Here is a 14,237-nt window from a genome sequence, read left to right on the forward strand (position 1 = left end):
GTGGGTTGAACGTCTGACTCTTGGTTTGTGCTCAGGTCAACATCTCCCGGTGGTGGGATCCAGCCCCGCGTCGGGCTCTGCACTCAGCAGAGAGTTTCCTTGAGATTCTCTCTCTCCTGCTCCCTCTGCCTCTCCCCATCCCCACTCCCTCTCTCTGTGTCTCTCAAATAAATAAATAGAATCTTTTTTTTTTCCCCCTAAATCCATGCTCCGAGTAGAGAAATAAAGCAGGAGGCTCACCTGCATGGGTAGACACCTGTAGCTCTTAGCTGTCTGCACATAAAGCTATGTCAAAAGAAGAAAATAAGATGGATTCAACAAGAAACTGTAATCGTTGAAATTAATTTTCTCTACGGGTATTCCCGGGGGGGGGGGGGAGGGAGCAAAGCAAAGCAAGAAAATCTGATTGATACCATGGAAGATCCTCTGCGCCCCCCCAACCCTGCCACTATCTTCCTCTGTCATATTATCAGTGGTCCTTTTTTTATTTTTTATTTTTATTTATTTTTTCCAGTGGTTCTTTCTGAAGCTTTGGCTGCCTTTTCAAAATCTAGAAAAAAAACAAAACAACAGGGGGTCAACGCCTTTAATTTCAGGAGCGTGTAGGTTCATTTGTAACAATATAAAGCTTCAAAAAATTTTTTTTTTTTTTTTTTTATACAGGAACCAAACTGACATAGTTTCATTTGTAGGATTGACTTGGAGATCACGCATCTATTGAATGAACGCCACAAACTCTGGAGAGCGGAATTGTGGTAACCATAGTAACGAAGAAGGGCGGTGTGTGGGGGGGTGGGGGAGCCCTTCCCCCCTCTGCGCATCCCGGGAAAGCGCGGCCGGAGCGCTCCGAGGAGGTTTGGCCCGTGGGTCACGCCGTCGGCCGCGGTGCACGCTGGGCCGCGGCAACATGGCGTCCTCCTTGACGTGCTGATGAGCGGAGTTGCACTGTAGCTTCCACCCAGAGGGCAAAAGTCTCCGAACCCGATAAGCCCACGCCGCCTGTCTTCTCCGCGCCCCCGTGTCGCCCTTCCTCAGGACTGGTTCTCAGGCGGGAGAGCGCCGCGGGCCCGAGGCCGGGGCCGGCCAGGCCGCGCGGATCCGGGGCTGAGGAGCGGGCGCGGGCGAGCGCGATGGGCCGGTCGCGGGTCTGGGCGCAGCAGCTCCGGCGGGTGCGGGGCCCGCAGGGCTGAGAGCGGCTGCGGGGACCCGCGCGCGCTCCGGACGGCGGGGCGGCGCCCGGGCTCGGGTCGGCCGGGGCGTTGGAGGCCGCGAGCGGGGTCACCGCGAGGCCTGAGGTCGCTCGGGGTCCGGGGCCGCGTGTGTGCCCCGCGCGCGGAGCCGGAGACAAGGGTTCGGCGCCTCCCGCCGCCCCGCCCGGTGCCCTCCCGCCGCTGCCGGCACCCCTGCTGTTAAGGCTGGAGGTGCTCGAGCGCCTGCTGCCGAGGACGCCCCCGCCCCCGCCCCCGCCCCCGCCCCCCGCGATGGAGGCCGAGATGCTGCAGGCGCCCCTCCTGGGGCTCGGGGAGGAGGACGAGGCCGACCTCACCGACTGGAACCTGCCCTTGGCCTTTATGAAAAAGCGGCACTGTGAGAAGATCGAAGGCTCCAAGTCCTTAGCCCAGAGCTGGAGGATGAAGGATCGGGTGAGTGGATTCCCACCCCGGACCCCGGGGGGTGCCCCCCCGCCCCCTCTCCCGCCACGCACGCAGAGAGTTCAGATCCGGGAGGGCGTCCTGGAGGAGGCAGCGGGCTGTGTGTCGTGTGTTCCCCAGCCACGTGGTGCAATGCAAGTCCACTAAAAAAAAAAAATAAAAAAAAAGAAAAAAGCATGAGCTGTTGCAGACCTCGGTCTTGGGGGGTTGTAAGTAGGGGGAGAGGAATAAATAAGTAAGTAAGTAACCAAATAAATAAATAAATAAATAAAAAAAAGGGTGTTTTGGTTTAGTTGTTGTTATTCTTCTGGTTAATGTGAGGCTAACTCCAAGTCCCGCTCCGGTTCAGACAAGTTCGGAGATTGAGCACTGCAGGTGTTGGCACACGGACCCGGCCTACCCACCCAGGGCGCTGCCAGCAGGTAGAGGAAAGAGGCCTTGGGCTGGAGCGCTTGTGCCCCAGGAGCCGAGCCCGCGTCCAGGGCCTGTGGGCCCCCCCTGTCCAAGCTGTGGGGGAAACGCCGAGCCGGGGAAACACGACCGGGAAACACGACCGGGAAATGAAGGGTCGGCCTGGCGACTCGTCGGTGCAAAGTTCTCTCAAGGTCGCAGTGAACTTCATCACAGCCTCCTGAGCGGCTTGCCTCGAATCCAGACTTTCCCTCCTTTTGTGCGGCGGCCTCGTGTCGCTGTGTTCTTGGACACAGAACTCGTCTCCCGCAGTACAGTCGGAGGCTGATGGGTTGGGACTTGGGTTCGGGTTCTCGCGGCCGTCTCCACGGTGTTGGGAGTGTGAGCAGCGACTCACAAGCGGCTCGTGGGAAAGACAACAGCCAGCTTTGGTGGACCCGTCCTTCATTAAGCACCGTCTGTTTCCTGGTCTGTAAAAGCCAAAGGGGTGGGAGGCGTCGCATCTGTGCACGCTTGACATTTGTCCTTTTGCGATTTATTTTCTCCTTCAAGGCCGTCTTTATTTACGTAAACATCTGAGCGGTATAATGGGGGTAGTCGGTGCTACATTACAGTGCGATTGCCCTGGGCTTATTAGTGTTTATATATAAGATCATTGCTTCTCATATATGATGCTGAACACACGTCGGATCACCGTTGCCGTAATTGTACGTAGTCAATCACTAGTAACCAGTCCTTTAGTTATTAATTTGGCTTAGGAGAATTTGTTTCATCCAAAGGTAGTTTTGTTTAAGGAGTAAAAGAGATGGTGATCGGAAGAGATTGTGTAAACTCTGTCTTATGGACGTCTTAAGTACTAACTGATAGTTCAATGCTTTTTTTTTTTTTTTTTTTTTTAAAGATTTTATTTATTTATTTATTAATGAGAGACACAGAGAGAGGGAGAAGCAGGCTCCTTGCAGGGAGCCTGACGCAGGACTCGATCCCGGGTCCCCAGGATCAGGCCCTGGGCTGAAGGCGGCGCTTAAACCGCTGAGCCACCCGGGCTGCCCCTAGTTCAAAGCTTTTGTGGTTGTTGTGCATATATGAAAAGAAACTTACTGTTAAAGTAATGTCTAATCATTTTCTTTTTTTTCTCATTCTATTTGGAGGGCTTTTTTTTTCTTTTTTTCCCATTTGAAATGTGGTTCCCTCTGCTACCCTAAACCTGTCCTCAAACTGTTCAAACTGACTAATGGATATATTTTTGCCCTTTTAATTAAAACATTAATTTATGAATGATCAGCATTCCCCCATAAGCTCATCGTAGGTTGTTAAGAGAAAAGTTCTGAGTCTTGAGTAATTACTGAGATTGCTCTTTAGGAAGGAGCCAGGGGAGGATGTTAGCTGTGTCTGACCTTTGCAAGGTGCTTAATGAAGAGGAAAATCAGCAGCTAACATTTTCGGTTCCGTGTGTGAGAGCATGGCACCTTAACAGTCCTCGTAGTCTTCTCCTTGGACTCAACCCCACGGGGCCTTTCAGCACCCTCTGCCAGGACACAGGTTGCAAATCCTAGTGATGCCAGCAGCTGGAAGGTAGCATAAGTGAAGGAAACAGGCCAGATAGAAGACGAGTGGCACAGGTTCAGAGATAAATGGCAGCTGGCAGTGACTTGTGTCTGGTTTTCTGGAGGGTGGGCTCTGGAGAGCACAGGCCCCAGCAGCTGAAGGGCAGGTGGGCCTCAGCCAGATCGCTTCCTTTCTCTCTATCTCTTTTCTTTTTCTTTGAGAAGCCAGAAGACTTTTTTTTTTTTTTTTTAATGTGAAGCCTTCCAATTAAATGTTGGCACTATTTCAGATGTTATAAAACATGAAGGAGTGCAACACTGCAGGCCAAACAAGCCCCATTTGTGGGGCTGGTTCTAGCTAGTGGGTTACCTGGGTGTGACTTGTGCTCTGTTACCACGACACCAGACAGCCACTCTGAATTGAGGAATTCTGAGCACAGGCATCCAGGCAGGCTGTCTCCCTTGCTCCCTCCAGCAGTCTGATGGAGTGGCACTGTAGTAAAGTGACACGTGTGGGCCAGGTTGTCCCAGAGTAGGCCCTACTCGTACCACTCGCCCTGATGCGCCATTCAGTGCCCTAAACCCAGACTCAGCCTTCGCTTCTTTCTGTGATCCATTTGTCAGTCCCTATACTTTTACTTTGTATATGTATTAGTGGTTACTTGTTGGTGTCATATTTAGTGAAGTTGTTAAGGATTCCTAAAATTGACATCTTCACTAAAGTTGACTGAAGGCCCTAAAAGGTTTTCTTCCACCCAGCATTCAGCATCTTTACAGAGGGAGCTGCAGCACTTGCCTACTCTCAGTTGGAATTCCCACAGGTTTTTTTTTTTTTTTTTTTGGATTAGTGCTGGTTTTCAAATGCCACTATTACTGCGTTTTAATTACTAAGCTACTGTTAGTTTAATACTGCTATTATCAAATTAGTTCATTGTTTGGTAAATTCTATCTATAGTAAATGATATGTATATGCATCAATAGCATCTTTGGCTTGTAATTTGCAAATAACTAGACTTATATAAATTACAGCTCAAAATGAGTCATTCGTAGGCCTGTGGCTAATGCTGATGTATATATATGTCCCCCATTTGTGTTGCGCTGTGATACTTGATGGTGATAACAGAGTTCATTCTCCCACTGGAAAGTGGGCATGGGGGAACACTTGATTTCAGATGGATCTCTACCTCACACACGTGGCACAGAAGCAGGGAAACTAGAGAGCTGTTGCTCTCAAAACCACTGACACACACACTGTACTCACACGTGTGTGGGAGGGGTAGGTATAAAATGATGAGCTGTTTCCCAAACCAGTCTCTCAACTAATTGTCACCTGGCTTTGTAAGCCGTACTTTGAGTAGGCCATGGAGGAAGCCAAGTGGATGCATCAAAGTAACGTATGGACAATAGAAGAGTGACCCTACTTTGGTCACCTTGCATCCTCTCTCATCTGCTCCAGTTAGGCTCCCTGCCCAGTGTTGAGACCACCCTCCACAGGCCATCATTGATTATTAAGTCTAAAAGTCACTCCTCCGTCTTTATCTTGTCTGACTTCTCAGCAGCATTCCATAAGGTGGGCCATTCCCTCCCTCCTGAGACCCCTCACCTGTCTTCCCAAAACTCCAGGTCTTCCTCCAGGGTCTCATCACTCCTCCTCAGACCCCTTTGCTGTTTGGCAGCTGAGTGTGGAGCACTCGAGGGCTTGATCTTGGGCCCTTCCTCTTTGCTGTGTGTGCCACTCGCCAGTGGGTCTTGTCTAGGCTCATGCTTTACATGCAGTTCACGTGCCAGCAACTCTCACATCCGTGGTCTTCCCTCCTGACCTGGCCCTGGAGCTCCTGAACGCCGCTCTTTGCCTCTGCCCATGGCTACCGCCCCCACTCAGGTGTTCAAGCTGTAAATCCAGGATTTACCTTTCTTTCCTCTTCCCCTCCTCATGGGCCTGTCCAGCTCACTAGTAGAACCTGTCACCTTTGCCTCTGAAGTGCATCTTATATTGGACCGCCTCGTTTGGTCTCCATCTGTTGTGAGCCCAGTCCAGGCAGCTACCATCATTTGTCTGGATGACTAGCCTCACATCCTGATTGGTCTCCCCATATGCACTCATGCCCTACATTCTATTCTTCACGTAGTGGCCACAGGGATCTTTCACAACTGTAAATCAGATTCTGTTACTTCCTGACTGGCCCTCTCCCGGCTTCCCAAGTGCTTAGAGTAGAATGTAAATTCCTCACCCTGGTTCACAAAGCTTCGTGATATGGCACTGCCTGCCTCTTCTGTTTTCCTGGATGGAGAGGCCTGGAATGGTCTTCCCTCTGTTCTTTGCACACCTGGCTCCCTCTGGTCCTCCACTCTCATCTACGTGGGTCACTTCTTCAGAGAGGCCTTTCCTGCACATCTCATTTAAAGCAGCTCCCCAACCATTCATGATCACTCTTGCTTTCTCTGTTATTTCTCATTACACCCCCACCCCTAGAACCAAGCTTTTTATCATAAAGCAGAAACCTCATTTATGCTAGTACACAGGACAGTGCTTGACACATGGTAAAGATGTACTGAAGAAAAAATGCATAGTTTGCAAAGGGCTTCCACAGAGGGTGGGTTCTTTAACTCCACCAGCACTTATCTGGTTGGGGATGATTATCTCCACGTAATGGATGAGGAGGTGAGGCCTTAATTAAATGGCTTGCAGAAGGGACCCAAGCTGCATGGCTAGCAATGAGGGAAGTGGACTTGAGAAACAGCCTAGAATGGTATTACAGTGTTCCGCTGAAAAATTTACATTGTAAGTCCATGGAGTCTAAAGCTTTTATTCATTCATTCATTCATTCATTCATTCATTCATTTATTTATTTATAACACAGAGAGAGAGGCAGAGACACAGGCAGAGGACCCCAATGCGGGACTCGATCCCTGGACCCAGGGATCATTGCCTGAGCCAAAGGTGGATGCTCAACCGTTAAGCCACTCAGGTGTTTCTGTAAGTCCGTGGAATCTAAAACCAAGTGTGTTGGGAAGGTGGTTGGGGTGGTGGCAGGGATATAAAACCAAAGAGCAGTGCTGATAGTGTAGTCACCTGTTCCTGTGGTGGGCTCCAGGCTCCCCAACCCTTATTTCAAGGATAGTACAAGGCGGGGGCACCTGGCTGGTTCAGTCTGTGGAGTGTGTGATTCCAGATCTCAGGGTCGTGAGTTCAAGCCCCACATTGGGTGTAGAGATTACTTAAAAGTAAAATCTTAAAAAAAAAAAAACAACAAAAAACAATGCAAGGTAGCTCTGGCCTTTCCCACTCACTCTACTGGGGTCTGCGCGGATGGTGCAGACGTGACGTGGGTAAAACTGCTGGCGCCTTCGCAGGAATCAAGGTGGTGGCGCCAGACGGTGCCGAGCGCGCACTGTTCTCTTCACGGCCATCCACGCGCGGTAAAAAATTGCACTTCACTTGAGAATGCCCTTGAGGACGCAGTAAAAAGTGTCCGTTTTAGTAGGTCCTGGCTGTCTAGTGCACGGCGTCCCCACGGTGCGCTGGCCGCGTGCTGTCCTGGTGCTGCGTGCGGCGCCGGCTCAGGAAGGCACCGCGGGGTGCGGCTGGGCCAGCTGTGGCCGCCTGGAGGCTGAGCTGCACCTGACGGGCTAACAGGCGGCGCTGGGCACTCAGGCTTGGGACTTTGGCAGACGTGTTTTGAAAATGAACAGAATGAGCTGTCACTTCAAGGAGAAAGACTGCCAGGATTTGTTGCCGGGGATAAAATTTGAGCTTCCAGGTGAAAATCAAGAGTTTTGGAGGACCCGTGTCTGCCGCTGTGAGCTTCCCAGACATGAGACTCTTCCAATGAGACCGTGGTGGTAGAGTGAATAGGATATTTTTGGATATGAAATGTGAATGAAATGTGTCCTCATTTGGAACATCTGCATAATTCAGTGAACCAGTATTTCCAGATGACCAGTCTGTTCTAACACAAAATCATCCATGGGTAGGAGATGCACTCAAGTGAGGCCGGTGGATTTTCACTTCATAAGGGATGCAAAGCCCAATCGCTGTGGCTTCAGCTAGATTGGGTATCCTCTTCTGTGTTCTGTTCACGTAGATTGCTGCTAACCTTTAAGAAACTACAATTTCCTGAGTTCTGATGTGAAATCAGAGAAGAATATTCTCAGTTATTTGGATATGCTGGTACTCTTGCTCCTTTCACCAGCACATCTTTGTGAGGTCTGAGTTCGTTCGTCTACTTGGACCAAAACAACACGTCACAGCGTAGATTGAAATGGAATATGGAGTCCAGCTGTCCTCCGTGAAGGCAGACATTAAAGAGATTGGCCAAACACTGTCACTTGTCTAACAATTTTTTGAAAAAAATTATTTTTCATAGAAATATCTAAATATATAATAAGTCTGTATTTTTTAAGTGAATTAATAAAGAGATACATTCTTTTTTTTTTTTTTTTTTTGGCTTTGACCTCTAATATGGAAGCTACTGATAAGCGTAGCTCATAATGTAAGCTCTTTGGGAGTCTTCAGTAATATTTGAGTGTAAAGGTGTCGTATCATCAAGAGTTGGAGACTCGTTAGTGTAGTTAAAAGAAAGTGGGCGTCAGACTTAAATTAGGAAGCAGGGCTTGAGGATATCAGGTGGTTGGCCAAAAATATCAAGCAGAGAGGACCAGAAATTAGGTAGCAGACCTAAAAGGGATCTGTTACGCCCTTTCCGTTCTGGAGCTTGTGTTCGTGAAGAGCTCTGTGAAGAGCTCTGTGGGGTTGTGAAGGCAGTTGCCTTATACGTAACCATGTAGCAATCATTAGGGCCTCCTGTTGCCCCTGGACTTCTGGCGTGTGTCCTGGAGGGGTTGACTCTGTTGATCACCCAGTAGCATCTTGTCCTGGGAGTGGAGGAACATCGATCTGAGTATGGCCGGGGAGGGTATCCAGAGGTCTTTACTTCGGTTCAGCAAAGGTTTATTGCTCACTTAGAGTGTGCTGTGCTCCCCAGAACCCTGGTATCTAGGACAGACAGGCCAACACCAAATTGTAATACACTGTTACATGTGTTTACAGGTGGGAAGGGCTTGATTATAGAGAACACTTTGCATCTATAGTAAATAAGTTATTTGCATTGAACTGCATTTATGAAATATACAGGTCAGTCTCATTGACCTAGCGTGGAACTCTCGGCAGCCAATGAGTATTGATGTGTTTGGTGGTGAGGAGCTGCTATGGATTTAATGAGGTGGGTATCACAGAGATTTGTGTTTGGAAAGATCTTTTTGACTGTGGGTGGAGTGGAAGGCTTGGAGGGGTGGGACTGGAGGTGGGAACACCAGCTGGAGAGGGGAGTTGCGGGAATCTGAGTGAGAAACTATGCCCAAAGCCAGGCAGCCAGAGCAGGAGGATGGTCGTCGGGACGGTGGCATCTAGAGTCTGGTCAGGCCTTGGGGGCTAGAGTGGGTGGCCGGCGCAGGCACCCTCTCTCTGTACTCAACGCGTGTGAACTTGACTCAACTTGCCCTTGACATTAGTCATGGGAGGCTCAGGAGCCACAAAGGGACCATCTACATAGATTTTTTTTTTTTTTAAACCTGCTTTAAAAAATGTGCCGTGTTCCATTTTGAACAACGTGCTGTGGATGAGTCCTGAAATGGATAAGAACATTTCTCCTCATTATCACCTTGTAGAATTCTAAAGCTAGAGTTTTAACAAGATAGCATGTGGATTATATATAGATGGTGTCCTCCAGGTTTCTGACTCTTTCCTCCTTTTATTCAGAAGACATTAAAAAAGTACTTGGGGCATCTTCTATAGTTGTTTCAGTAGAGCTGAGGTTTGACACCTTTTCTTTTCGGACATCTAGTTATAAATATATAGAAAATGCCATCCCAGGAGATGTTTGACATGATAATTAATGCTTTAATCCTGCTCTTGAGCCTCAGTGTGTAGGGCAGGTGTGGCTCTGCAGGGGGTGTGTGTCCCCCAGGTGCCCATGGAGAACCCTGACGGTTTGACTCCCCCCACTCAGTTTGCTTTCAGATGCGGTTTTTGTTCTTGCACTGTTTTCTGTTTCTGTTTTTTAAAAAGTTTATTTTTAAAAGATTTTATTTCAGAGATAGAGAAGGAGAGAGAGAGAGCGCGTGTATGCACGTGAAGGGGGTGAAGGGCAGAGGGAGAAGCAGACTCCCTGCTGATCAGGGAGCCCGATGTGGGACTTGATCCCAGGACCCTGAGATCAGGACCTGAGCCGAAGGCAGACGCCCATCTGACTGAGCCTCCCAGGTGTCCCTGTTTCTTAGTTTTGATATAATTTCAAACTTACAGGAAAAATTGTAAGAATAGTATAATGAACTCCTCTATGCCCTTTACCCAGATTCACCAGTTGTTTACATCTTCCCTCACTCAATCATCCTCTCTGTGTTTCTCCATGAAAGTCTCATTTTCTCCCGTGAGCAGTTGAGGAGTAAGTGGAGGCTCTGTGCGCCCTTAGGCCTTCCTGTGTCCTACGCACAGGGACTCTCTCGGATGTGACCACAGGGCATCTGTCATTGATGTTACTATTACTGATCCACAGTTCACGGTAACCTGTTGTCCTTTGTCCTGGCCATGCCAGTTTGTTAGCAATTTCTGCCCTCCCTGCCCCCACTCGGGGTCACTCAGTGCCATTTGTGGCCTTGTCTGTGTAGCCTCCTTTGATCTAAGGGAGATTCTCAGCCTTTCCTAGAATTTCTTGCCCTTGACATTTTTTGTCGTGGTAAAACCCACTAATGTATGTACCACTTTAATCCTTTTGAAGTGAGCAGCCAGGTGGGATCCGGTACATTCCCTTTGTTGTGCAGCCATCCGTCGTCCTCCTCCAGAACTTTACCATTTTCCAAGCCGAAGCTCTGTTCCTCGCTAGCCAACTCCCTTTTGCCCTCCCAGCCCCCGGCAGCCGACATCCTACCTTCTGTCTGTGAATTTGTTGGCTTTGATATTCTTCAGGAGTACACGGCAGTTACTTTGTAGAGTGTCCTCAGGTTGGGTTTGCCTGATGTTTCCTCTTCTGCATATTCAGCGTCCCCACGCAGGTGGAGGGATGTGCTGTCTTCAGAGCATCGTGTCGGAAGGCACGTGGTGTTGGGGCCCTGGGCGGCTCAGTCAGTTACGTGTCCAACTGTCCAGCTCAGCTCAGGCCCTGGTCTTGGGGTTGTGGGATGGAACCCCACGTCGTTGGGCTCCGTGCTCAGCGGGGAGTCTGCTTGAGCTTCTCTTTCCCTCTCCCTCTGCTCTACCCATGCTCATGCATTCTCTTTCTCTCTCAAATAAATAAATCTTAAAAAAAAAAAAAAAAGAAAGCACATGGTTTTGCTTCCTTCCAATATTGGTGTCTCTGGCTCCACCACCATCGTTTAGCCACTTGCCCCAGACTGGGGTGCACAGAGGGGAGTTTCTGAATTGGTAACCCAGGCACTTGGGGAAGCAGACTTACAAAGGGGTATTTACTGACGTTACTATTTGAGGCACATTCTACATACGGTAAAATGCCCAAATCCTAACTAGAAGAATATGCTGTTCAAAGTGAGTTTCAGGGTTCCTCGGTGTTTGCTGCGGAGGTCATGGTTACTATATGCATTTAGTACTGTTCGCCCTTTGGTGCTGAGCCTGGAGTCGTGTAACACTCACACACAGGAGTGGGCATGGCCCTTGAGGAGTTTGTATCTGATTTGAGAAAAACAACATTCTTATACAAAATAAAAGCACAATGCGATAATTATGTATCTGCGGTGGAGTCACAAGTTAGTGATTTCAGGAATTCTGCTGGCTGGACATTTCCACCGTGTCTGCGCGTCTGCGTCTGCGTGCCTGAGGCGCTCGGCTGAGCTCTGTGCCGGAGGGGGGGGGGGCAGTGGGATAAGTGGAAGCGTGCGCAGGTCGGGGGTGGGGCTGCGGAGAGGGGAAGGGTAGCTGAGTCTCAGGCAACTGATTTGTACCGTTCCGTAATCCAGCTAATGTGTGTGTAGAGCCTCTCTGTGCCGGGCAGTGTGTTAAGCGTTGGTGATTCCCTGCTGAACAACTCCTGCTTTTAAGGCGTTTTCCAGTTTTGGAGGGAAGATGGATTGACTCAACGCAGGAGGCAGGGCGTTGGGCTGGTGGCGACTGCATACAGGGTGCGAGGAAGGCCTCCTGGAAGGCTGGCACTCTGAGTCAGAACCTGGGCGGGAACAGAAATTCGCTGGGCAGAGAGGGGAGAGGGCAGGAGGGCCGGCCGAGCAACCAGGGTGTGCGAAGATGGGGAGGTGAGAGCAGGAGCTCTGGGGAACCGCCCTTCTCTGAGGCCTGGCCTCCTGGTGAGGGTTTCCCTGTGGGCTTCCTAAGGCTGCAGCTGGCCACCTGCTGCTGCATTTTCCCTCAGGTGCTGCTGCCACTCTAACACCAGCTTCTGTATTTGTTTTGTCAACCCCAATCAGACGGGACTTTGTTTTGTTCACTGCTGCATCCCTAACTTCTCACACAGTGACATCTGGTTAGGTTAGGTACTCAATAAACATCGGTCAGGGGAAGTGGTAGGAGTCTCTGCGGGTGGACAGGTGGACAAGGCCAGCCATGACAAGCTTTACAAGACCTTAGGAATTTGGATTTTGTCTCAAGGACAATTAAGAAATGTTTTAAAGCAGAGTAATGACATAATCAGGATTTTAGAAAGATTTCACTGGCTGCAGTGAGAGAGAGGATGTGTTATGTGTGGGGTGTGAGGAGGGGTGTGTGTGTGAGAATCTGTGTTAGGGAGGGGGCATGGGTCAGGAGCACACTGAGGAAGAGCTGGCTGCAGCTGACCTAGGCCCGTGCCAAAGAGGTGTGGGTGGCCCTGAGAGCTCCTGGAACGGGGGATTGATGGTGCTTGGTCATTGATTGGCTGCAGGAGGTGGCATGGCGAACTTACAGCCCTGGCTGGATGTGGGAGAGAGAGGGGCAAGCTACTGTGGGCATTTGGGAAGGGGGAGAGCATGTGTCTGAATCTGGAAATTGGGGATAGTTTTCTCTAAAGGGTGTTTCAGGGGAAATGTTGATAGTGTTGCTTAAAATGGGTCCCAGGCCCCCTGTCCCCCTTGGTGTCTGGTCTTCATTCATCCCTGCCACACTCTTGTCCCCAGGCCATGGTGCTGGTGATGAGCCATGCATGAATATTGTCCAGTTTGGTGTTCTCTTGGATAACTTCTTTTATCCTTGAAAGTTGATCAGACCTGCAGTTTAAAGATATATGAGAATAAAACCACTGTCAAATGTAAATTAGACATTTCCTTTTCCTGCTCTCCCTCTGAGACCTGGCTGAGGTTCAGAATTAGTTTCTGTAGAGCCAGGAGCATTTAAGAGATACAAGGTGTCTTGTGTTTCTTTCCCATATCCATATCCTGAATACCCTGGAGTGTTCATGTGTGTCATTCATTGTCCTTCCACAGAGTAGATGATCACAGTGCACCGGAAATGCCCTGGCTGTGTCTGGTTTGATGGTGGCCTGGCCTCCTGGTGGTGGTGGTGGTGGTGGCAGTGGCACCTGGCTCAGACCCCTTCTGGAGAGCTACCCCTCACCTCAGTCTCTTGCATCATGCATGCAGCACTTCTCCTGAGAAAGTGTTATTACTTGGTTAGCAGGCAGGACTGTTTCCCAGAATAGTTTCATCCTATGTTTTTTTTTTTTTTTATATTTTATTTATTTATTTGACATAGATATTTATTTGCGAGAGAAAGAGAGCACAAGCAGGGGGAGAGGCAGAGGGAGAAGCAGACTCCCCACTGAGCAGGGGCCCAGATGCGGGACTCAGACCCAGGACCCAGAGATTATGACCTGAGCCGAAGGCAGATGCTTCACTGACTGAGCCACCCAGGCACCCTATTTTGTTCTTTGAATGGAACTTTATTCTGGGGATGGTTTTAATATTTGAAAAATATTTTAGCATTTTTATTGGAGAAGCTGAGTTTCTTGGAAACTTGTTTTCCTTCAGATTACACAAATAACACGTGTCGTAAAATATTTAGGAAATAGGGAAAAACATAACGAGAATAAAAATTATATAAATATCCTGCTGTGGCACTGTTAATATTTTGGCGTATTTTCTGCTTCTCCATCCTCCTTTTTGCCTTTTCCCACAACCGGGATCATACTATATGTGCCACTAAAGGACTTTTTTTTTTTTAAGATTTTAATTTACTTATTCATGAGAGACGCAGAGAGAGAGAGACAGACACAGGTGGTGGGAGAAGCAGGCTCCCTGCGGGGAGCCCGATGTGGGAGTTGATCCCGGGATCCTGGGATCACCCCCTGAGCCAAAGGCAGACGCCCAACCGCTGAGCCACCCAGGCATCCCTAAAGGACTATTTTGAATTTCTCATTTTTGATATCCTCACCCTTGTAGGATCTGAAGCATAATAATAAAATAAACACTCAGGAAACTCCCACAACACCCAAGAACTAGATCAGCTTTAACACTGGCCCAGCTTACCAGCTTTAACATCTTTCCTGCCTCTGGGAAAATAATAGAAGACAGTCCTTGACTTACAAGTTTCCGACTTTGTGATGGTGTGAAAATGTTACGTATTCAGTAGAAACCTCCTTGGGATTTTGAATTCGTATCTTTCCCGGGCTGGTGATGTTACAGGGTCCGATCC

At 49.2% G+C, this 14,237-nt stretch overlaps 1 protein-coding gene across 2 annotated transcripts in view; it reads left to right on the forward strand.

The window, feature by feature from the left end:
• The first annotated feature begins 753 nt into the window (after nucleotides 1-753).
• Nucleotides 754-14,237, forward strand: part of RPTOR (regulatory associated protein of MTOR complex 1) — a 330,498-nt gene continuing 317,014 nt past the window's right edge. The window contains exon 1 of one of the 2 annotated variants that reach the window (XM_055318123.1): nucleotides 754-1,643. In XM_055318123.1, coding sequence (XP_055174098.1) covers nucleotides 1,482-1,643 — 162 coding nt within the window. In that variant the 5' untranslated portion in view covers nucleotides 754-1,481. Of the gene's footprint in view, nucleotides 1,644-8,753; nucleotides 8,833-14,237 lie in introns of those variants that run through there. The other variant, XM_055318124.1, reaches the window with a different exon arrangement.

The sequence above is a fragment of the Nyctereutes procyonoides genome, unplaced genomic scaffold, assembly GCF_905146905.1.
Source record: "Nyctereutes procyonoides isolate TBG_1078 unplaced genomic scaffold, NYPRO_anot_genome, whole genome shotgun sequence".
Taxonomy (NCBI): Eukaryota; Metazoa; Chordata; class Mammalia; order Carnivora; family Canidae; genus Nyctereutes; species Nyctereutes procyonoides.